Source organism: Boleophthalmus pectinirostris, unplaced genomic scaffold (genome assembly GCF_026225935.1).
Source record: "Boleophthalmus pectinirostris isolate CB_2022bp ecotype Guang Dong unplaced genomic scaffold, ASM2622593v1 HiC_scaffold_5, whole genome shotgun sequence".
Classification (NCBI taxonomy): domain Eukaryota; kingdom Metazoa; phylum Chordata; class Actinopteri; order Gobiiformes; family Gobiidae; genus Boleophthalmus; species Boleophthalmus pectinirostris.
This window is the reverse complement of record NW_026571404.1, coordinates 40,150,155-40,176,626: the sequence shown is the minus strand read 5'-3', so window position 1 is coordinate 40,176,626 and position 26,472 is coordinate 40,150,155. Positions and strand designations below refer to the sequence as shown.

At 38.3% G+C, this 26,472-nt stretch overlaps 1 protein-coding gene across 1 annotated transcript in view; it reads right to left on the bottom strand.

The window, feature by feature from the left end:
* Window positions 1-26,472, bottom strand: part of ccdc172 (coiled-coil domain containing 172) — a 39,060-nt gene that overhangs the window by 8,527 nt on the left and 4,061 nt on the right. Inside the window, exons 3-6 of the mRNA XM_055162469.1 lie at window positions 18,868-18,984; window positions 17,367-17,532; window positions 15,048-15,149; window positions 12,778-12,880 (exon numbers count right to left, since the gene is read on the bottom strand). Of these exons, the coding sequence (XP_055018444.1) occupies window positions 12,778-12,880; window positions 15,048-15,149; window positions 17,367-17,532; window positions 18,868-18,984 (488 nt within the window). The remainder of the gene's footprint in view (window positions 1-12,777; window positions 12,881-15,047; window positions 15,150-17,366; window positions 17,533-18,867; window positions 18,985-26,472) is intronic.

Here is a 26,472-nt window from a genome sequence, read left to right as displayed (position 1 = left end):
TTTACTTATACTTATCGCTGGGCAATAAAAGTAACCCCCCAAATCCACTGTAAAAAACTAATTCCACAATGTTCATTTAGGAACAAAGTGCTTCTGTGACATTAATAAAACATTCAATACAAACCGTACGACAACCAGAACCATAAAATCCTTTAGCAGAAGAAGTTTGGGAGGTTTCTTATTTTAATAGATCCATGTTCCAGCAGTGAGGAGCTCTGAGGTTTCCCACAATCCACTGCACAGATCAAACCCAACGTTGTACAAGTGTGGTACAGCAGATTATTAATTTAAATCTTCTGCATAAGTAAACTTTACATTACTAAACTTTACAACATTACTATAGAGCTATATCAGCCCGTTTGAGATTATAATGTGTTTAATGCAGCTTTGACACATTTGTTTACGTTTTACAGAAACAAAACTTCAAACCGCATGGCTCATTTGAACTGTAGCGCTGGAAAAAAAAAAACAGCTCGCTCCTTGTGTCGCTGACACGGTTCAGCTTCTGTTGGACTAAAGGACACAACTCAGTGGAATAGGTGTTCTCTCCATGGATCTATGATTCTCTCTGTGACAGAGGATGTGCTGCTGTTGGCCTTGTCTGTAAACGGTGGAAAAGGTTCGTGGTGCTAGTAACTTTGGGCGTTCACGGCTGTAGACACGTGTCCATTGTTGGTCCAACGTTTTAAAATCCAAGTATCTCTGTATAATTGAGCCAGTTGTCCTTTTTTGATACGAGTTCTGTGTTCTCCGGGCTGGTTTCGGGCACCGCCATGTCGAATGAGACACACGCGAGGGGAGTGTGGGAGAAGAGGGATCACAAAAGCGAGGAGGTGGAGGCGTGCGGGGACGAGCACAGAGACGGCAAACAAGCGAAGCGGCGAAATCAGAATATATAAGCATTATATCGATATATGATATGTCAAAATCCATATCGAGTTTAAAAAAATATCTCTATATATTTAAAATATTGAGATATTGCCCACCCCTACTTATACTTGAGTAATATTATATTGAAGTAACGTTACTCTCACTTGAGTCCAAATTTTGACTGCTCTACCCGCCTCTGCCGGGCTCTAACCTCCCCTCCCTGTACCACCTCATCCTGCCCAGAACACAGCACTCTCGTCAGGCTCACAGACCTCCAGCCTCCCCCCCTGAACCAAGCTTATGGAGCCCCAGCACCTTATTGAGTTTACAGCCGTCAATGCGAGCTGCTACTTGAGAAAATCCAGTTATTGTTTGGTATTATTTGTTGTTATGGTGGAGAGCAGAGGTTTCAGAGAGTCTCCCCGTAAGCCTCCTCTCTGGCGTAAAATATGCTTTATAGTTTTAATAAAAGCCTATCTTTAACACAGACCACAATCAATAGACTCGTTCTAATAAAGAATAGTTCACAGTCTCTCCAAAGTGCACATTCAACACAACTCAGCCAACATAAGTTCACTTTTCAACGCATTTGTTTACTATAAAGTGCTTTCTGTGGTATAAGACATAAAAAGGACAAGAAAGAGCAATATATGTGAGTACAAAACGGTCTATTAAGTTCCATGCTTGAATCCTCAGTCCTGTGTGCACCCAGCAAAAATGCAAGAAACTTTAAAGTGTAAACTCAGCTGCTCCCATTTTCATCAACAAGTGCACTGAACCACCTGATGCCCTTCCACATGCATCCCACTATGCTCTTATTAAATGACAAATGCTTAACAGGTCTGCATTACAAGATAAATGAACTGATTAAATAATGCATCAGAATGATTCTCAAAAAAGATGGAATTGTTCGATTCTGGTGTTTCGATTCCGTATTAAGTTAAATTCTCACATGTTGCTCCTTGCGCACTGTCTTGTCACTAAAACATGCTACAAGTCTCCATAAACAGTTGATACTCAAGGTCAATTTAAATACAATCAATTCAATCATTGTGTCCTTAGGCGAGACACTTCGCCCACATTGCCTAGTATGAAAGTGGTGTGTTGTGTGAGTGATGGTGGTGGTCGGAGGGACCGATGGCGCCGAGTGGCGTGGCAGCCGCGCTTCTGTCAGTCTGCCCAAGGGCAGCTGTGGCTACAATAGTAGCTTACCATCACCAGGGTATAGAGTGATTGAATAATGCTGTATGAATGAATGCTGAATGAATAATGCTGAATAATGCTCTGTAAAGCGTCTTTGGGGACAGAAAATGTCTGTGAAAGCGACTTACTTACTTACTTACTTAAAAAACACCATCTCCTCAATTTGACTTAGTAAATGACCTGTGTATTTGGAGTATGAAAGCTTTCAGAAATATTTATATGCACAGGATTGAAATTCTAGCCAGGCTGGTGCCACCTAGTGCCTCCACTCAATTTCATTTCAATCCAGTGACTAGGTCAGGAATCAGAATACACTATGGCACCAGCCAATCAGTGAAGAGCCATATATTCAGTGTTGGTAATGATTCCTGAGATCGAGAATCGACCAGAACAAAGAGAATGTTTGGTGAAATTTATCAAGGGGAAAGACAGTATTGTCCTTCTTCCTACAGGATTAGAGAAAACCTTAATATACCAGTTAGCCCCATTAATGTCACATTACATACGTCACGACCAAATAACAGCGACTGGTTAAATGAAAACATGCACCCACCTACCGTTGAGTGAACAAATTCTAATGCTGCGAGTCCAGACAGTTTCTATGAAGTGAAACCAGCTGATGAATCAGGCTATAGAAATCTGTGCATATTTGTTTGTAGTTGAGCATAAAATAAATATTCATAAATTCTTGAATGAGTCCAGTCGTACATAAAATATATTGTGTGTATTTCATTAATGAGAATAGGAGTTGAAAAGTTACAACATCAAGAATTACAATCACGAAAGGAAAATGTACGATTACACTTTCTCCAGTACAAATACTAATTCACAGACATGACTTTACTCTTAAAAATAATGTCACTTCACAGACATTATTTATTGAGCAGAAGAAACATCGAATGAGATGCCGGACTTTTGCACTACATACAGACTGAACCAGGACTGAACCAGGACTAAAACAAGACTAAACCAGGATGTTCTTCAGTGTGCAAATGGTAACCATGGTAACAACAGCTGCCCTAGGGCAGAGTGACAGAAGAGAGGCTGCCCCATTTCATTCACACATTACATTCATACAGAAATGGTTGAAATGCTTTGCCCGAGGACACAGCAGATCTCAAACTTACTAAAAGATCAAATTCTATTTATGCATCAAACTGTGATAGTTTTACTGTTTCCCAAATATCGCACATTAGTGTCCAAAGTGTCCACATGCTAATGATACTGTGAGTGCGTCAGAGTGAGCAGGGCTGATTACACTCCGACCATTAGCCTTCTGCAGGTTAGAGTACTGCAGCCCTCTGGGGGGGGGAGTCTCACAGCAGAGAGGAGGGGCCTGAGCACAGAGGGGAGTCTCAGGGGGAGAGTTAGGCTAAACAATGTCTGACATAAATCACATATGTACACTGGCATCTGGAGTGACCCAGTGATGAACCTCCAGACCTGACACTGTCTATGTGCTGACTGCTCATGTACAGGGGCACAGGATAGCAAGTTGGAACTTCACAAGATTTGACTTTTACACTTAAATCATTTGCAAAAGAACAATAAAATTGAAAAAAAAAAAAAAAAAAGTTCATTTTTAAAATTTAAATATAGATTGTTTTTTATCTGCATAGAAAGCGTTATTCTAATAAATGTTCTCCCTCAAAATTTGCATTTGGTAAACACTTTTCCAAACCCAGAAGTGTCCTCCAGTATTCAGTTCGAGTCTTTAGGATGTTAGTGACGTCCACCTGCAGCTCACTGTCCTCTGTGTGCTCTTTAGGATTTATTCACTTTAGCTCAACTCAGCCAAACCCCACAGAGCCGACTCCAAACTCTCCTCACTGAGGGCCACACATTTAAACGTGTGAAGTGGAGGGCCTGCTGATCAACAGAGAGAGTTATTCAGGTGGGTGCATTAAACACAGCTTTGACAGGGGGACTGTAGCTTTAATAAAACTTGGAATGTTCATTTTAGGTCAGTATGGCTTTGCATGTTTTGCTATTGAGGTTATTGTGGTAGAGTTACTTAAAGTTGTCCAAAAAATGCTATAAAAAGTACTTCCTATCAGAATTTGGACCAATTTAGCAGGAGGCTTGAGGCCCCATAAAACTTGCTCTGACAGCCATAGTTTGGACACTGCAGAGAGATATCACAAGACAGGAAGTGGTGATGGTAACAGTGAACGAGCTGAGCACGACTATGAGACAATTCAATGGTATTATTCTGCATTTCTTTTGTTTTTGAACTAATTCTGCTGCTTGAATGTTGACATCTCTGTGTAATATTTCCTTACAGTGAACTATAAAACATTCTCAAATGTCCAATTTCAAGTTTTAGCTCATTTTAAAACTGACTACAGTAAAAACAGTAAAGAAAGATTGAAAAATGATCAATGTTGTTTGTTACAATTTCTATGATGTTTAATGTAGGGCCACAAAGTAAAGAAAGACTGTGTAAAACTGTCATTGATATATCAAATTTTTATCATTTTATTATTATTTCCAAAGCAGTGCCTTCTCTTGTACCTTTATCTTTATTGCTCTATGAATAGTAGCCAGATTAAAATAAATAAATAAAGTAAAACATTATGACATAATTCTAACATGATGATTCACGGCGCTGTAACATGCACTCAGCACCTTTAAACTCTCGTGTAAATCCTGTGTGTCCTGTGGAGCCTGTAACCCTCCACGCTGTGTGACAGGCCCGTCTCTGCTCACTGAACACTTTTTAAATGACTGGAGCACTCATTGCGATTGACACGCGTCCAATTTGCAGCAATCAATAGCAGCAGAGTTAAAGGTGTTCTTTAAGGGGGCTGGATGGATGATGAGGAAGGGGGAGAGAGTGCATCCTCAGCACTTCCTCAGGCTAATCAGCCCAGAGGGGAGGGCATCAGGGTTAACAGATGGAGCAGTGAACTCATGATTTAGATGGGAAAGCATAGAAGCTGGAGGGAGGGACCACATAAAGATGATCAAAGTGTATGGAGCTGTGGTTAGTCAGTGTGGGAGTCATTCAGGGCTAATAGAATGGACATTGTGTGGTTTGAAAATGGGAGTAAGTATTCTGGTTGTTATTTCACCATTGAACTAGTGGGTAACAGAAGTGTAAAGGATCGAAGGAAGATAATTGTGCTTGTGTCTGCCATATAGCTGTAATCTATGACACCCATGGATCATTCTGTTATAATTTGGACATTTGAAATCATAATATTGGTCTAAAACAACATAATAAAAGAAAACTGTGGTGCCTAATGGAAGCTGACGTTGCCATAAACATCATCCCAATACACAGTCATGACACTAGTGAGCAGCAGTTTTGTTTTTGTTTTCATCCCAAAATGAAATTTGTGTTTTTGATAAAAAAAATAAATAAAAAAAAAGTTAGGCTTTAAATTGCCTTGTCCCCAAGGCAGCTCTTCTTGTCTTTATCTCTGTCAAATTTAAAAAAAAAAAAAAAAAAAAAAAAAACTAACTACTACTACTACTACTACTACTACTACTAACTACTAATAATAATAATAATAATAATAATAATAATAAATAAATAAAACATAATTGCTCATCATTGTTAGTTTCAGCTCTAAATCTCACTGGTAAATTTGTTGTTTTTTATTAGTTTTTTTGTTTGAAAAAAAAATAATAATAAAAGTGCTGCCTCTAACTCAAAAGTGGTATAATCGTACTGAATGACTGAAAATATAACAATATAACATCTCTGAACATTGAAGAGTGGGATGGATCTAGAGCAAAATCATTGGAAGAAGTTTTTACGCTGCAGCACACACACTGTGCTCAGGTCTCTGGCTCCTGTGGCTCAGGTCTCTGGCTCCTGTGCTCAGGTCTCTGGCTCCTGTGGCTCAGGTCTCTGGCTCCTGTGGCTCAGGTCTCTGGCTCCTGTGCTCAGGTCTCTGGCTCCTGTGGCTCAGGTCTCTTTCTCCTGTGGCTCAGGTCTCTGGCTCCTGTGGCTCAGGTCTCTTTCTCCTGTGGCTCAGGTGTCTGGCTCCTGTGGCTCAGGTCTCTGGCTCCTGTGGCTCAGGTACTCGGACGTGTTAGTGAACTATTGAACCAGCTGCACTCTGAGTACTTCAGGGAGTGGCCTCCAGCTGTAGTCTAGGTTTAATCCGGTTTACTAGTAGTTCTGATTTAGTCCTGGTTTAGGTCTGGTCCTCCTGCTGGTGCCCAGAGTCAGAGTGAGGACATGAGGAGTCAGAGTTTCAGTTTATGCTGTTAAAACCTGGAACAGTCTGAACATGTGAGACAGACCTCTGCTCTTCTGCTCTCACTGTTTAAAGTCAGCCTGTTTGTTTAGCTGCATATGATTGAAAGTTTTATTTTGTATTTTTTTATTGTTTATATTTATTATGCACTTTTTGGTTTCAATGCTCCTTTTATAATGACTTTCTTTCTTTTTTGTTTTGATAAGTTTGAAACTCAAAGCATCACAAATGAAAGTGAAACTTTTAAAACCCATTACAGCATTTTCTAAACAATAAAAGGTAACATGATGATTTAAAGATGTTATGTGTTAGCAGTTAAAACCAGATTAAAGTAAAATACCCCCCTCTTTAAATGGAACTGCAGTAACTCAATTCATTTAAATAATGAAGTAGAGCAAAGCCGTGCTGTCTAAATATATAAATTGAAGTATGAATTTATGTAAAAAGGAAGTATGGTCTGTGTAAAATGTTCAGTCATGTGCACTAACCAGTCAGCAGTGGCTTAAAAACAACTTAGTTAACTGAAACAACTTTTGTTAAACTGCTGTTGAGATTGGCACTCAAGGCAAAAATACTGAATATTGTCTAAAAAATATTATTATCATTGTTATGAATGACAACACAGGCTGCAACTTCTAGTATAAGGTCAATGCTTACTAATGATCTGAGCCCTTCTCACACACATCAAATGCACGACTGTATAATTAAAGGGTTATTTCTTGTGTGTGCAGTGTGTGACATGTGTGTATGGGTTTGATAGAATATTTGTGCTGTGTGGAGTGATTAGACTGGGCTCAGATCCATATGAGAGCAGACATGATCCAAGCACAGCCTCAGAAACAATGCGCCTGTTTCCGGGAGCACTATTGATCTGCACCACTTTAATTAAATCATGAACAAGTTCTTTTGTGGAGAAGCAAACACAGCCACATCCTCTGTCATACTGCACAGAGACCGCAAGGAAATGTAAGAAGACTTACATTTTTATTAACAAACAACTGTCATTTACTAACATTTACAGCCTTTTACTCAAACGCTGAATCCCCACATTATGATAAATCTGGGCTTTTTAAATTCTCAAGTCAGTATTTCATATTGACGATAGTTCAATTCAGTTCAACACATTTTGTATTGCCCCAAATCACCACAGCAGTCACCTTCAGGATTTAGCAAATGTTAGAAAATCAAACAGTAAAATAACAGCTGCAGCTTTGTGCAAAATACATACCATAACATAAGTTGCACCAGCCTATAAGTAACGTTTTTTAAGAAAAAACATTTTATAAAATCAGAGATCAGGAACCAACATTTCCTGTGTAAAGTCAAGTTCTAGTAATAAGAATAGAAGAGAGAACAACAGACTGTTAACGTCACATATGAACAGTTCTTCAGATAACTACAGTCCCTGACAAAAGTCTTGTCGCTTATCCATTTTGTAGAAACAAAAGCTTATAACCTGACTTTAAATTAATCGATTGGTTTTAGAAATGTCTCATATGAAAGCTAAAACCCTCCCAAATTATGCTCAATATACTAAAATAAATTTGCTTCACTGAAGAAAGATTGATCATTTAATGAACACAGAAAGGTCAGATTTTGGCAAGACAAAAGTCTTGTCGCCTTGTCATATGATGCACCCAATCCTAGATTACAGCCTCACCTGTGATCAGTTACTGATCAATCAATTAGTGGGTGTGTATAAAAAGAACCCCAGCACATCAGACCTTCACATCAACTGCAACTTGACCTCTGACAACATGCCTAAGATCCACCCTGAGACCAAAGCCTTAATTATCAAGAGGCTGAAGACCAGATCCACTGCTGAGGTGGTGACACCTTCAATGTGTCTCAGCGTCAAGTACAAAGAATAAGATAAAAATCTGAAATGACTGGAGATGTTTTTGACAAGCCCAGGTCCAGCAGACCCCACAAGACAACTGCTCGGGAGGACCGTTTGTTGATTCGAAAATCCAAGGCCAGCCCCTTTTCCACTGCAGCAGACTCCACCAGGCCTGGTCACCTCAAGTCCCTGTGTCAACCACAACAGTTTGTAGAATTCTGTCTGGAAATGGCCTCCATGGTCAAATCAGTGCACAGAAACCAGCACTAAACAAAAGGCAATTAAAAAACTGTGTGGCATTGCCAAGGCCCACAGCCTGCTAAAAGGATGGACACTGGAAAAGTGGCAGAAGGTGGATTTCTCAGATGAATCCTCGGTTGAATTACATCACAGCCGCCGCAAATATTGCAGGAGACCTACTGGAACCCGCATGGATCCAAGATTCACCCAGAAAACAGTTAAGTTTGGTGGCGGAAAAATCATGGTCTGGGGTTACATCCAGTATGGGGGTGTGCGAGACAATTGCAGGGTGGAAGACAATATCAATAACCTAAAATATCAAGAAGTATTAGCTTCCTCTTACATTCCCAACCATAAAAGGGGTCAAATTTTGCAGCAGGATGGTGCTCCATCGCATACTTCTATCTCAACATCAAAGTTTCTCAAGGTGAAGAAGATCAAGGTGCCCCAGGACTGGCCAGCCCAGTCACCAGACATGAACATCATTGAGCATGTCTGGGGTAGAATGAAAGAGGAAGCATGGAAGGCAAAACCAAAGAATCTTGATGAACTCTGGGAGGCATGTAAGACGCTTTCTTTGCTATTCCTGATGACTTCATCAACAAATTGTATGAATCATTGTCAAACTGCATGGATGCGTCCTTCAAGCTCATGGAAGTCATACAAGATATTAAATATGGATCTCACAGCACCACTACTTCATTCACTGAAGTTATGCAACATATTTTTGTATTTGAAGTAAATTATTTGTTCAATTTTCTGTAGGCGACAAAACATTTGTCTTGCCAAAATCTGACCTTTCTGTGTTCATTAAATGATAAATTTTTCTTCAGTGAAGCAAATTTATTTAAGTATATTGAGCATAATTTGGGAGGGTTTTAGCTTTCATATGAGACATTTCTAAAACCAATCGATTCATTTAAAGTCAGGTTAAAAGCTTTTGTTTCTACAAAATGGATAAGCGACAAGACTTTTGTCAGGGACTGTATAATTAAACAACAGAGCAAGTTTACCAAACTCTCCATCTCACTCCAAATCACTAAATCCATTCTATTCTTCATCTTCGGTGTCACTTCTGAGCAACTCGGCAACTGTGGTCAGACTCAGCATCAGTTCCAGTTAGAATTATTCAGGTCTTTCTGAATCCCGACAGGATGGTTTCGGTGTCACTGAAGTGTAGGATTTGTCCATCCATCCAGTGACCTCTAGAGAAGTTGCATGGTACAGTTACTGTCACAAGTTTCTTGCTCACTCCAAACTTTCTTTCTGCTGCTCGATTACCGATTTTTCAGTTGCAGATTTGACGACTTGCAGCTTGTGATCTGCAAAATATGATTTTCTTTTTGGGGGCATTTGTGTTCGGTCTTCTCAGTGGTCTTTATTTAAATGTTACAATTTCAGTGGTACAGAAGTAATGGTGCAATCGACTGACATGATGCAGACAGGACAGAGGCTCTTTTTGCAGGAGACATGCGCAGTAGAGTGAAGAGACAGTGGTACAGGAGTAATAGTAGTACTGATACTGACACACAATACTAGAGCCTCTCGTGGCTGTCAGTGTGAAAATGTTAATATATAAGTGGCAGGACCACCCAAACCATAAAAAAAGTGCTACTAGAGTCCTGAAAACACAGCAAATAAATACTGTTGAACAAAAAAAAACAACAACAAACACACACATAAAAGACAAACATTGATCTGAATAAAGAGAAATGATTCATATCCAGGAGAATGAGTCAATGAATCTAAAAGGCCATGCCCAAATGTTTCAGAGAGAACTGTTTGTCCCACCAAATGTTCTAACTCTCTTTTGAACAGTGACAGTTTCCTCCACATGGTCCTCGTCCCACAGTGTTTAACAGTACTGAATGGGGTACGACACCTTTTTTCGAGCCTATTACCATTGTTCACAAGCCTATTATCATTTTTAAGTAATATCAAACAGTATCATTAATTTGGGTTTGAATAGGGCCCTGAAGAGATCACTAAATCACTCAAACATGCATGGATGACATCTAAAACCTCTTCAGACATGTTTTTGATGAGAGAACTACGTTAAAACATGGTAGAAAGCTCCAGAAAAGTAGTCAAACCTCGAGAAACGGCCACTACTTCTCTGAGTTCAAGTGAATATAACTCAGTGTCGTAAACAGCTTGTCTTCTCAGGTTCAGCTATATTTATGCTGTCTGCTGGTAAACCACTATCCATCCATTTGCACTTAATCCATTTCCACACTTGTTTATCTGCATCCATCTCTCTTTCTATCTCTCCTTCTTTTTCTCTCTCTGAATCTCTCCCTTCTATCTCATTTCTTCCACCTCTGTCTCTCCGTCTCTCTCAGTCACTGATCTCGTTCTGCCTCTTTGTCGCTCTGACCCTCTCCCTATTTGTCTCTCTATCCCTCTCTCCCTCCTTCCTTCCTCTCTCTCTCTCTCTGTGTGTCTGTCTGTCTCTGTGCTGTTGTGGTGTGAATGAAATACACAGTGGATCAACTCCTCATTAAGTGAAATGCTCTTAATGCCGGTTATTTACACTTGGTTTGGAGCTGCGCCACATACACACAATCTGACAGACAGGAGCAAGGAGGAGCAGGCAGGAGCAGACAGGAGCAGACAGGAGCAGACAGGAGCAGGCACGAGTGGACAGTATGTGGCAGGAGCAGACAGGAGCAGAGAGAAGCAGACAGGGGCCTCTCTCCTCCCCCTCCTCTGCGTGAATCATTTTGGGAGCTGTTAGCGTCCCTCCAGTGAGCACTCATGTGTGGTTTTAAATCCTGGAGGCTAATTGGGAGGTGGACAGTTGTACGCACTCTGCAGGCTGTTGAAACATTCACACGACACAGGAGGCTAAGCTAATTACGCATCTCTGTGGCTAGCCCAGCTTAGGAAAACAACACATTTGAGTGTGAATGTCAGAGCACTGCATTTCTGTTACTGCTACAGCTGCACCATGTTAGAAAGTGCAGATGTTTAGTGGAAATAAACACTAAATCCACTCTTTTTACTAAACTGTGTATATGGTCTTTCAATAAAACTGGGGTTTTATTTCATTTTCTTGCAACTTGAACTAGGTACTAGGTCTCCTTTGCCTTCACTCTCCCCTTTAACAGCCCGGTTTAACAGCTCTGTTTGAAATGTGGTTGTGGGTGGAGTTTAGGTGTTTAGTCCCACATTAAATGCTCCAGATGAAATGGGGGTAGAAGTACGTAGAGTCACAGAGGCAGTCTAATTAAACTCACTTTCCTGGTTAAGGGTCTGTCACGTGCTTGTTTCCATGGATGTACTGCAGTTTTTCTTTGCAGAGAGTGTTTTCACTGTTCAAGTACAGATTCATTCAATCTTTAATTTAACCAGGATAAAACTCCTTGAGAATAAAAAAAGTCTGTGGGTGTCCTGTAAAATGTAATAACAGTCAATTATAGGGCTGGGTATCATTAAGAAGTTGACGATACCATACGTACCTCCATACATAGGCCACGATATGATAGATATCTCGATATGGTGAGCTTTCGGTTCGATACGATATATTTCAAATTGATTCGATACAGTTCAATAAAAAATAATGGCTAAATCATGTCTGTGATACCAAAAGTCTTTGTGAAACTACTTCTTGTGCAAAGTTCAAATGAAACCCAACCTTTTTAATCCTCAAAACGGTGAAAATGTCAAATGTGTTGCATAAATGAGTTTCCTTCCAGTAAACAAGCAACAAAACTGTAGAGTTGTAACAAAATAATGCAGTAAAATATACCAAAAAATACTCTTGGCGATATATTGATACAGCAGTCCTCGATATCGATACTGTATCATCATATAAACAATGTGATATATCGATATTTCAATATTTTTGCACACCCCTAGTCAATTACATATTTTGTTGCTAAAAACACCCTGGAAATTAAGGATTCTAACTGAGCACAGGGTCAACGCTCCACAGATCTGACTCATAACTAGAGATCTCACCTGCTTGTCTCCATAGAGAAAAGTTTAATGCCACTTTGTAGAACATTCCAGGCAAAGATATAACATTTGTATAGAGACAAGCAGGTGGCCGACCATCCTCTAGAAAAGTTTCACTATGCACTTTTATGAAACAGCAGATTCTCTGCAGTTTTTGTTATAATGTTTCCTCATTAGAAATACACTTTATAGGAGTGGGACAAGGTACCATTTTCACAAGACAAGACACAATATTGGGTTCACAAGAATGAGATAAGACAAGTTTTTGACATAATTAATAAGAAATTGTGCGTTTCATGTAAAAATTAAGTTCATGTATTTTGTAACAATGAAAATGTACTGAAAGCCCCAGTAAATGACAACATTATGTGTGTATTTTTTCACTGATCCTGTGTGAACCATTTGTAAACTAACCACACAAAGAGCTATAGAGAGCCTGGACCATGTACTGACCGGACACAGCTGGGGTCAGTGAGGGGCTTCTGGCTGACTGCTGCTCTCTGGGCTGTTAGAGCCTGAGTCTGCTCCTCTGCTTCTGTCAGCGCCTTTTCCACATCTGCAACAACACAACAGCATCAGGCACTCCACTCACACAGTGTAGAGCTACCACAAACTACAGCTTCTCCTGCTGTGCTTGTCTAGGGCTGCGTGGTGATCATCATCTGTTTAGAGTATGTCACTTTCTGGAGGTCCATGGAAATACAAAGTTAAAACCACACTTCAGAATATTATCCAACAACATTTTTCCATGTTTTTTTCTGCATTTCTCAGTGCAATAAACACAACCAAAAAGAAAAAAGTTTTCCTCTTTTTTAAGGTTAAAGGTTAAATGGCTTTAAAGGTGCACTGTGTAACTTTTATGGTGGGTGGGCCCTGCTTGTCTTACTTTGTCTTAAATGTTCCACAATATAGTATCAGATTTTGTTTGTATTTACAGTATTTGATTACAAGCGGCCGTACCGGCCTGTCAAAGCCTGATCTCATCAAGTTCAGCTGGACTGAGCTTGGTAAGGATTTGGATGGGAGACACTGGAAAAATCAGGTGCCACGGGGGGTGCCAATCACAAAATACTGTCATTATGCCCTTAGGCAAAGCACTTCACCCACACTGCCTAGTATGAAAGTAGTGTGTATGTGTATGTGTGTGTGTGTGTGTGTGTGTGTGTGTGTGTGTGTGTGTGTGTGTGTGTGTGTGTGTGTGTGAGTAATGGTGGTGGTCAGAGAAGCCGATGGTGTAGACTGACGGACTCACTTCCATCAGTCTGCCCCAGGACAGCTGTGGCTGCATTAGTATCTCACCACCACCAAGTGTGGAGTGACAGAAACTGTAAAGTGTCTGAGTGTCCAAAAAGTATATATATATATATATATATATATATATATATATATATATATATATATATATATAATATATATATATTATATATATATAAAACCAAGCACTCCTGCTGTGTCCATGGATGTACGTTTGATGCCATATTATACAACATTCAAAGCAAATGAATAACATCTCCATGGAGACAAGCAGGTGACACGACCCTCCGGAAAAGTCACATAATTAGCACTGGTTAATGTGTTAGCTCAGATAAAGGAATATACATGAGATACATGCATAAAAACACTGGACTCTAGTTCAATTTCTGTGGTTCCTCACAAAACAAACTCTCATACACCAGTGTACATGGACACTGGCAGCAAGGCAGGCAGAGTTCCTTGCCCAAGGACACAACAACAGTATAGATTAAATAAATAGTGGAAAGTAGTGGACTATTGTATTGATGACTAAGTATAAGTGATGTATCACAGTATCAAGTATCACAAATCAAGCACAAAATAATAGTATCAACAATAGATAGAAAGTATCAGTTCTAAAATAAATGTGACTTTTTCTCAGAAGTAGACCACATGGAAATAAAGAAATTATTTTGAGTTGTATTTTGTATTTGTATCTTTTCAGTATCATTGTGGTACGAAACTTCTTTCTTAGTAAACATTGGACCAGTAAAACATTGAATCAAACAAATGTATATCTGATTTCCAGGGACAGCAAACTAGTTTTATCTCTTTCAAATACAGTGAACATCAATGACTTTAAAACATTTAGAGACAATGGACATTAGCATTTGAACAAAACACAATCTTAACTGCAACTTTCTGATCTGTATACTTGACTAATGAGTCACTGTTCTACAGTCTTTGCTTAAAGCGGCTTTAACTGAAATACCTTCTGAAGCCCTGTCAGCTTCTGCAGTGAGAGCACCGCTTTTCTTTTGTTCATTATATTAATGTGTGGGCTTATACTACAGCACTATACAATATATGTATATGAAGATCTGATGGTTTTCAGAGGCCTGGGCTCATCAAGGTATGAGACATGAGAAAATATGCTGTTGTTTTGTTTTTGTTTTTTTCACATCACTTCTTGACGACAGAACACTATTGAGGAAGTAATGCATGATTCTGTCATCAGTAGTGTGACGACAGAAATGTGCACGATGTGACTGTTCTGACCAATCAAAACAACAGCAGCTACAGAGGAACTAGCACGAGTTTATATATTCAACATGCAGGCAGTTTGAATTTACATAAATACATTGTGCTCTATGGGAGAATTATTTCTGTGACCAGTGGATGCAGTACCACAGTGGCCTCTGTGACCAGTGCAGAGGGGGGAGTATCTTATTGACCCACACATACATGCTTAGTGGTGGCATTCTCGTTACCTGTACAGACTGAGTCCAACCCATGCAGCTCCAGCAGCAGAGCCCTCCTCTCCTCCTGCACACTCTTCAGGTATCTGCTGCCCTGGATCATCTGCTTCATCTCTGGAACACAAGGACACACACATGCTTGGATGTAGTGATCATCTCAAAACACTATCATTTAGCACAAGTGTCCAAAGTCCACTATCATCTCCTTGGCTTTACATGTGTTTAAGACATGTCCATTGAATGGTGCATTTCTGATTAAGACATAATAGAAAGATAGTTAAATACATACTTTATTGATCCCAAAGGAAAATCAATAATATAACTGCTCTATCAGGTAGTAGATGATCTATGCAATGAAAGCAGGGTCCACTCTCATTTTGTCAAGTGTGTATCTCAAGATCAGAGGTTAGAATGTACATTAAATGCACTTGAGGGAAAAAAAAAACTACAAAAAAACCCAACAAAAACCATCAACCTGACTCCCTCCTCACTACCACCAAGAAAGCAGTGAGTCTGGTGAAACATGTACAGGACTGCATCTCCATACCCATGCTCCCCTGAGAGGCAAACTGTAAGAAATCTGCCTCAGGACCCTCAGAAGGAACATCTCCATGTTCTTCATCATGTAAAGGCCACTGTTCTGCTGGACATTCTACCTTGGGCATGGGACCTGTGCAGTCCAGTGTGGAGACTCCAGCTGCTATTGAAACAATTAAGCACATTCTGTTTTTATAGTCAGTAATAGCTCTGATGCCCTTCCAGAGTCCCCTTGTGCTACAGTGCTGCAGTTTTCTCTCAACCCTCCCTTATACTCTCTTTGGACTCGTCTCACACTCTTCTTCAAGTCATGTTGGACAGATGCTGTCTCTGTCCCTCTTTTTTAACAGATTCAAAAGAACTTATTTTTCAGATAACAACAAACTGCCCTGATATGAGTAGAGTTGTCAAAAGTATCAACAATAAGATACTATTCAATATTAAAATTAGGATAATAGATCCTCATTTGAGCAGGTACAGTGTTTTATTATTATCATGACAACTGTAGATAGGAGCAGATTTCTCTGTGCAGTGGATGTAGTCAGTGTCACAACCCATGACCACCACTGTTGGTGTGAGAGCTCTGTGTGTTCACGAGTGTTGGAAGAGTCCCTCAGAACTCTGTGATCTACTGATTTAGTCAGTCTCATCACACAGTGAGTGAATTCTGGAGGTTCTGAGCTTGCGCATGAAGCATGATCTGACCATATCCTCAACTGGATACAGTTCTTTTCCATGTACTCCTTTGAGTATATACACCTCTGATAATGACAGTACTTTTAGCATGTTCCTGTCTAGCTACTTTGAGTCACATCCTTAATACTTCACACCTGATGCTGTGTTCACTGGTGCATTTGAGGCTCTGTTCTAAAACTGTGTGAGAGGATTTTCATAAATTAATAATCCTCCTGATTCTCTTTAGTAATGACAGAGTTTTATTCTGAACCTAGTCACAGCCACGCAGTCTCTGACACTGAATATAAAATGTCTGTGGATAAATCTGACACTATTAGAACTAAATAAAGGCTACATTTCAACACTTCAGCAAACACAGTATTCACATGACACGAAACTACATTCGTCACTGTAACAATATAAATCATGGAATTAATTTTGATCTTCTTTAAGAGCCTTGACTGTTTTTAACTTATTTTAGTTTTTACTTCATATTGCTGTGTTTCAGATGACATCAACATTCTATTGGCTTATCACATTCAATACAGATGGGACAGCTAAAATGAATACTGTCAAAATTGAGAGTTTTGTTGTCATACAGTTCAGTCAATAGAAATGATCAAGTTCAACATTTGTGATTTTACCTTTTACATATTATATGGTAAAGTACAATGTAATCAATAGGAAAATCTGTCTCTGAAAACCACCAATGGCTATTTTAATATCACATATTTGTGGAAATGAAACTGAATGATAAAGCGTTTACATTTTAAAAGGCATTTTGGCAAAATCTGCACACATTGTAACATGGTTCTTTTTAATAATGTAAATTATTAGCTTCATCATCATTAGCTTCACCACTTCATCAATAATAAAATATGCATAAAGAAAGACTGTGTAATTTTAATGCGTAATGAGTCCCATCGGACTAGCAATTTGTATATGTATATATATATATATATATATATATATATATATATATATATATATATATATATATATATATATATATATATATATGTATTTAGTGAAAATACTACAGTTTGTGGACAAACTAACATCACATATTGCCTGCTGTTTGTCCTTAAATGTTGAGGTGAGGCTGTACTCCTGTGTCACCTGTTTGAAGTTCCTCCTCCTCCCTGAGCAGCTCCTGGACCAGTTCCTGGTTCCTGTTGTGGAGCACAGTCCAGGGGCTGGTCTGGAGGCTCATGTCACTATTGAACTTGGAGATTTCCTCCAGAAACTTCTCCTGTTCCTCTGAGGCCTGCTGCTTTATGGACGCCTGCCACACACGCAAACATATAACATACAAACACAGTAAGCACAGTAATCAGACTTAGATATCACAATATCTATTTAAAAAGAAGGTGCATTATATTACACAGCTGGGCAGAGTACCCCAAACTCACTCAAGTAAGTGAAATGTTACTAATATTACTCAAGTAGTAGTAGTAGTAGTATATATATATATATATATATATATATATATATATATATATATATATATCATATATATATATATATATATATATATATATATATATATATATATATATATATATACTTCTGATTTATGATTTGAAATTTATGTAATTTGAAGGGCAAAACATACAGTAAATAGGTCACAAAATGTAATGTTCAAATCATTTCACATTGTTCACATAAAGCTTTTGTCACTTGTAAAATGACTCACAGTGGGAAGGGAAACCACAACTTTTATTCAAGTAAGAGTACTGTTACTTCAATTAGAATATTACTCAAGTAGGAGTAATTGAAAAAAAGTAATTATTAAAAAAAAGAGTAAGTTACAAAAAAATGAGTACCTCTGGGTGCACAGTGCAAAAGTCCTAAATACAGTTTTCCATGGATGATTTAGCCTTTAGCTGCTTTAGTATTTGTTTTGATTCTGTGTGACCAGTAAAGACAGTCCAGATGTGTTTAGTTGAACTGAATTGTGTCTGGTGTGTGAGTTATGTATAACAATAATGTTCATGAGCCAGCTGTTATTGAATAAAGTGTAAGTGACTGTTGGTGGTCAGATTGGTCAGAGATTGAAAGGCTCACTTACATCAGTCTGCCCCAGGGCATCTGTGGCCTCAGAAGGACCCTACTATCAACCTGTGTGAAGTGTATGAATAGTGAGTACAATGCCGCGCTTTGAGAGCCAATACAAATATTAGGTATTTATATTATTACACTGAAGTCCATTAGATCTGCTGTGCAGTACTGTAAATTCCAACCTCAAACTAAATCTCACACTGAAGCCCCAACATGACTGACTACACTTATAACCTTTGACAGACTGTGTGCAGACTGTGTATAGACTGTGTGCAGACTGTGTGTAAACTGTGTGCAGACTGTGTATAGACTGTGTGCAGACTGTGTGCAGACTGTGTGCAGACTGTGTGTATACTGGGTGTAAACTGTGTGCAGACTGTGTGCAGACTGTGTGTATACTGGGTGTAAACTGTGTGCAGACTGTGTGTGTAGACTCTGTGTGCAGACTGTGTGTAGAGTGTGTGCAGAGTGTGTGGAGAATGTGTGCAGGCTGTGTGTGCAGACTGTGTGCAGACTGTGTGCGCAGATTGTATAGAGTATGTGCTGTGGGTGGGAGTACCAGGTGCTCTGTGAGGTGCTCTCTGCTCCTCCTCTGCTCCTCTATGTGGCTGTTGATCTGCTCCTCTGTCCGCTGAAGCAGATTGTACTGCAGTCTCATGGCAGACAGCTGCAGGGCCTGCACACAAGCACACAGCACACTGTTCACACACCAGCATGTGCACAAGCATGCATCCTGAGGACACACAGAGACTGTACCACTGCACAATACTGGAAAAAGTTGTGATGTGCAATATGTGCAATATGACTGTTACGTACACAAAAATATCAGTCTCACATCAATAGAATACAATGTGCAGGTGCCACAGGAAGAAAGTCATAATAGAATTTTATGACAATAAAGTCATAATTTTATTACAAGAAAGTCAGCCAGAAAAAGTGTAATTGGTACCAAGATTTTGGGCCAAGATCAATGTTCCCAGACTAAGCAAATCCAGATGGCCTCTTACACAAAATTCTCCAGTGGATGCCAAATGTTATAATGCTGCTCTTTTAAACATCACAAACTGTTTCCATTTGCCCCGTGCAGTGACCCCATGAGCCACAGAGCCACAGACAGATGAATGAGTCCACTCCTTTGACTATGGTCTTTCTAGCCTTAGATGTACTAATCATAAATGGGCTTGTCTTTGTCTGGCAAATCCAGACTGATATCTCTCATTTTGTGAGGTTTTATTTTATTTATTTATTTTGCACATATAACATGACAGTAAAATAAACATACTAGATAAACAGTAAGTGCCGGAAGAGGCAAAAAACCCAATAGGGCTTATATTAGAGCCTCCACCTTATGAATACATTAAAACATTTACATTATCTTTGTGCATAAAAATGTGTGTGTATATATATATATATATATATATATATATATATATATATATATATATATATATATATATATATATATATATATATATATATATATATATATAAATTATATATTAAACACCATGCATTAAATCCCTTTGATTCAAACATGGATTAAAACACAATAAGAAAATCCACAATTAAAAGATTATCAAACATTAACATGAAACATCAAACATTTCCTCAAACTCTTTTTAAACAACGCCTCTGATCTGCCGTCACTAACCAGATGTGAAAACTGACTCCAGAATTTACAGCCTCTTTATCGTAGGCAAAACTGAGCTCTTGATGTGACAAATTTTGGAACATGAAAATTATGCATTTGACGAGTTTTGTATCTATGAATCTCTGCATTAGTTTTAAAATAAGATGTGAAATGTTCGGGGATCGTTGTTGAATTGTAAAGAATTTTATACATAAAAATACAAATTTGATAAATATTAATCTCATAAATATTAAGAATGCTAAGTTTAGTAAATAAATGAGCAGACGATGTTAGTGGCATAGAATGAGTTGCAATTCGAACAAAACGTTTTTGCACCAATAATATTTGTTAAGAGTAGTAGAGAAAGTGCTTGCCCAGACTATATTACAATATGACAGATAGGGATAAATTAAACTATAATATAATGTAAGTATAGAATTTGAGTCCAGAAACTTGCAAACTTTTCTTATAATACCAAGAGATTTGTTAATTTTTCTAGTCACCCAGTCAACATGCTCTTTCCAAGATAGATTATCATCAATAATGACGCCCAAAAATTTGGTGGATGAGACACGAGTTATTTCAATTGAATCAATTTTGATTTTAGGGTTAGTTAGAAATTATTTTTTACCACAAAAAATCATATAATTAGTTTTTTTTTATATTAAGAGATAATTTGTTAATTTTGAACCATTTGTTATAAGCAGATAAAGCAACATTAGTTTGGTTTATTAGAACGTTAAAGTTTGAATTGGATATAAATAAAGTTGTATCATCAGCAAACATTATTGGGGTAAGATCTTGAGATATATAAGATAAATCATGTATGTACAATAAAAATAATAAAGGACCCTGAGGAACTCCACACTGTAAATCAGCTTTATCAGAATTGCAACCATTGATATAAACAAACTGAGATCTATTACAAATATAATTCTGTAACCACTTAAAAACTGTTTTATGAAAACCATATTTATATAACTTTGCAAGTAAAATTGTGTGATTGACTGTATCAAAAGCTTTTGACAAGTCCAAAAAAATACTACAAATAAATTGATTGTTTTCTAATGCCAACCTTACCTGATCAGATAATTGAAGTAAAGCCATATAAGTACTGTGATATTTACGGAAGCCATATTGATACTTATAGAGAATTTAATTCTTATTTATATGAGAAAATAACCTTTTATAAACAACTTTTTCTAATACTTTTGAAAAGCAAGGTAAAACAGATATCCTCTGCTTTAAATAAGGGAATGACCTTGGCTACCTTGAGGTCCTCTGGTACAGCACCTGTGTTTAAAGACAGTGAGATAATATAAGTAAGTGGCTTCAAAATGTAATGTTTAATTTGCTTTACAAGAAAAGCAGAAATGCCATCATGTCCAGCAGAGGATGGTTTTAATTCATCAATGATTTTACTTATTTCATTGATATTGGGAGGCTGAAAGGACATCATTTCAGGATAGCTGGATTGAATGTATTCCAAAGGATCTTCATTATAGGTTGAAATATTCTTTACTAATTCTAAACCAGAATTAACAAAAAAATTGTAAAATTTCTGTGCTATCTCAGCAGGAGTTTCATATGTAGTTGCACCATCCACAAAGACTGAAGGTATACTATTGATTGTGGATGTAACATCCTTTTGTAGTAGTTGGTTGATAACCTTCCAAGTACCTTTAATATTATTTGAGGCTTTATTTATTTGGCCAAAGTAATACTTCTTTCTTGCAGACCTTAATGAATGGACATAGATGTTTCTGAATTTTTTATAAGTATGAAAAGTAAGAGGAGTTGGATTGGATACATACTTTTTATAAAGTTTGTTTTTTTTCTAAACTTTCTCAACAAATCTGATGTAAACCAAAGATTATCAAGTCTCTGACTTTGATTTTCTCAAATTTTTTGAACTGGAAAGGAATCACAAAAATTTAATAGGATTTGCTGAATGAAAAATTTGTATGCATCATCCACATTTGTCTCTAAATACAGTTTATCCCAAGTAATATTGCTTATCTTGAGTTTAAACTTTTCTATATTATGTTTGCTCATATTCCTCTTGAATATTATTTTGTTTACATAATGTAAACTCTTTACCTTAAGTGAGCAGTATTGAAATATGGGAAAGTGATCTGACAAATCTGAGTAAATGATCCCAGATTTATTTTCATGATTTAAATTGTTTGTAATTATATTATCAATCAAAGTTGAAGTCTTATCACTAACTCTTGTTGGTTTGTTAATTAATGGGAAAAAATAACTTGAAAAAAGAGTATTTATAAATTCATCAGAATATGAAGATGTTTTATCTTTCAAAATATTTATGTTGAAATCTCCTAAAATATAGCAAAGCTTGTTTTCAGAATTTACTGACTCCAGAGTTTTACATAAACTTTCAATACATTTTTTTATGCCAAAATCTGGTGGACGGTAAATAACTCCAACAATTACATTTTTTCCCTCACAACCAGAAAGTTCTACAAACAGTGATTCTATTTCCCCTTTATCAGAAGTAAGCCTTAGGTCATTCCTTAGTTTGAATTCATAATTGTTCTGGATAAAGAGCGAAACACCGCCCCCTACTCTATTATTTCTTACAAAATGACATGATTGATAATTAGTCTTGACTTAAAAAAGTCACATGTATCTTCGGTGAGCCATGTTTCTGATACAGATCAATATCTGGTCCCCATGATCTGTCTCACAGACAAACATGATCGTCCAATTAGATTAGTTTTTTTCAGTGACATGTGTGAAACGAAGGAACTCTTTGATCACCAATTATTTACAAACAAAATCAAATTTCTGACAGAACAGGGTTTAGTGCTTTAGTGTTATTGTTTGCAGGGGACTGAAAACATGGTAAGATTGTTTTTTCCTTAATTTTTTTTCTGATACGAACAAACCATGCATGTCCCTGATTGGCTAATCCACCTGTCAATCCTGCCCTACCAGACTCACATCTTCATAAAGTAGTGGAGACATGTGCTTTCTGGATCACAGGCAAGGCTTGCTGTGCATAGGTTTAAGAACATAGCATTTTACAGACTTCTGAAGCTGTGCACAGGCGACAGGATGAGGGGTGAACTCTGGTTCCAGTACACTTTCTATTGAAAATCCGCTGCCTCCTGTCTGTGTAACTGCTGTTGTCAGGCCGTCATTCTGGGTTTAAAATGTTTGTATTAACATGCTCTACATGATCCTTGGGTTTTTATTTCACTTGTTTGGCCATAAATCAAGATATGAACATTAATAACAGACAAATCAGGCAATTTCTACCCTGAGGTTGCTAGTTAGTTAGTTAGTTAGTTAGTTATGATTCACAGTTGGAATCCCAAATATTGTTCTGCAAACCCTGAACACTGTGGGTGATGTCACACTCACATAGTCCACTGTTTCATGCAGTCTGTGGTTGAAATGTAAAATGAGTTGACTGTCCTGGTGGGTTCCTGTGTACTCCAGAGACCAGAAAAGTTACACTGTGCACCTTCAAATGTGTTTAAGAAAAAAGAGCAATAAAAGCATAATATGTCAAAGTCCACATACAAATAACATAGGTTACAGATTTAAGTATACTTTTGAGAGCTTCTCTATAAAAGGGAAAAATTCAGTCCCATTTTTTGTTCCTCTAAAAAAGTGCACCCTCAGTAATGCACCAATATACAACACTACAGTATAATATGTGATAAGGCCAAACAACCTCCTCTGGACAGTCAATAGAAGAGTCAATAATAAAAACATATCAATACATCATCCATTATCAGACTGTCACTTGGCCAAGAGTGACTTACACACTTTTACTGTGTCAGACCAGGACTTTCTATCTTAGTGCTTCAAACAAACCTTTATAGAAACCATTGAATTATTCATGGAAACCACAGCAGTAGTGCAGGAGTGCTGGGCGATAAGGACATCTATCCCTCTATCTATCAATCTATTACCCATCACTCCATCTATCCCTCCCGCCAATACCATCCCAACTGCATCAACATTTTAACATCCACAAAAGTAGCTTAGTCACCTGCATGTCTCTAAGAAGAAAGACAGATTTAACGCAACACTGTGGAACTTTCCAGGCAATTCTGTAACATCTTCCTAGAGGACGGTTGACAAAAATATTAAAAATCAAATAATAATCAATGCTACAACTTATACTCCCTTGAGTAATGACTAGTATCGTATTTTCTGGGCTATTAGACGCGCTCTTAAGCCTCTAACCCCATCAAAAAACGACCGCGCATCCCAAAATCCAGAGCGCCCTATACACGAATCCACTCGGGTGTCCCAGCACGACTTCAGTAAACTACAAAGCTGCACCACCCGCAGAACACGCAAGCACACAGGGAGCACACAGCGACCGCACAGCCAAAAACACCCACAGCCACACAGAATGGAACGGAGGAACGAACCGAAAAAGCGAGTGCAATGTGCCACTTCTAGACACAACTGAACAACTGAGTCACTGCGAACACGCCGACAATCCAGCGACAGACAGCACCCTCCCTACACGCCACAACTGAACAAAGCCCAGAGTCACCGTGAACACCACAAACAAACAAAACCACTCACCCATCACACTGTTGTGTTTCCTTTAAAGTCCCACGCGGTTTATTTGTGAAAAAAGTTCAAAAATAGACCATTTAATGACAGTACATCTTATAATCCAGAGCGACTAACAGTGCGTAAAATACGGTAATTTATTTAATTATTTATTTATTCATTTGAGACAGGGATAGCGCACAATTTTAACATGAACCTTAGCAGGAGTGATGTTTGTACCAGGTTGTAACACCAGTGCTAATTTCCACCAGTAGTCCCTGGGCAGGTTCGTTAATTGATTGTATTTGACTATCTTGGCTATCAACTGTTCTTCCTGGAGACCTGTAGTATGTTTTGGGTTGATGGGGGAAACCGGAGCGCCCGGAGGAAACCCACATGGACCACTACCTGGATAACTGAGGGATTACTATGGAAAGTACTATGATTTAATGTTGAAAATTACATTATATTGTCTAAATAAACAGTTTTTTGTTTTTTTTTCATTGTAGTTTTGAAATTGGTACTGAGTATGGTACATGGTCACATTTTTATATTGCGCTTTTCCAGCTTCAAGACAGTCAAAGCAGTTTACATCAAGGAACCACTCACCCATTCACACACACATTCATTCATCAGTGTGTACGTGCACCTCGTCCTCTCACCTTGGGGGTTAAGTATCATGCCCAAGTAGGCCTCATCAATCAATAAATCAATTAATCATACAATAACTTTTAATGCGCTCGATAACTTTTCCGGCCGCGATAAATTCTATTTGCTATTCTATTTTTCACGCTCTCAAAGAGACTGAATGTTAGACGCTTCTATCGCTCTCCGACTCCTCTCGTTTAACAAGTGTAATGGTGCTTGAACCAACGTGCGCTGTGTTTATGAACACAGTGGATGCGCGCGTAGCCTAAGTGCAGAAAGCGCCGCTGTCTGAACCAAAACACTTCATCGCCGAGTGCCAAAACAAGTTAAGATGCCGAATCAACACTAGTGAGTGGGACACGTCTCAACTGCCACGTACGTCAAATGCAGCGAGTGTGCAAATGACGAGAAGAAATGTCTCAAACCCCAACAGCCGATGAACCCAAACCCAAGCGACACGGCTAGCCTAGCCCCCAGGACGACCAACACGATACCAGACAGGACAGTGGCTCCCTCAGAGCGAAACAGGATCCTGTGTCGTGGGTTAATATGAACACTTCAAGGCCAGAATGCCGAGGCTCACAGCAGCAGCCACAGAGAGACAAGACAAAATATTCCAATGTAAGTCAGTGACTAAAATCACTTTTAAGGGCAATTTTGTTACAGAGACTTATTAATTCATTTTATTTAATGCTTTGGTTGTGTTTGGTTCAGCAATGGTTTATTCAAGTGTATTTTTGATGACAAGTCCTTGCTGTGAGCCAGACTATATTAGGCTAGTCCTATGTTAACAAGTCTGTTTTATTTAAGTCTATTGTTTTGGTTTTCTTACAGTTCCTGTGTAAAATGTTCTTTAGAAAGTAGAGTTTATTGATCTTTGAGAGGATGTATTTGCATTTTTATTCCATGGTCATTATATTAGTTGAAATTGTTCTCAAAATGTCAATATTATCGTTTATCGCAATAAATTCTTGGTCAATTAATCGTCCAGCAAAATCTGTTATCATTACAGGCCTACGCCCAAGGACACAACGACTGCATTCATCGATAGGAAGCTGGAATCGCACCTTCAACTGAGAAACTGCCAGCCCCCAGTACTGAGCCTGTTAGTATCAAAATCAAGCTTGAAATTTGGTACGGTGACAAGACTACACTTCAACACAGAGACAAACAGGCAGCAAACCCTCCACTAGAAAAAAGTTCCCTAGTGTATCTTTAATTCCTTCAGATATATTGCTCTTCTAATGTCCTACGGTGCAGACAGATGAGCCATATTAAACGCAGCGCTATAATTTCCCAACATGATTATGATCTGAATAGGCTGTCATAAACCTCTTCATATCT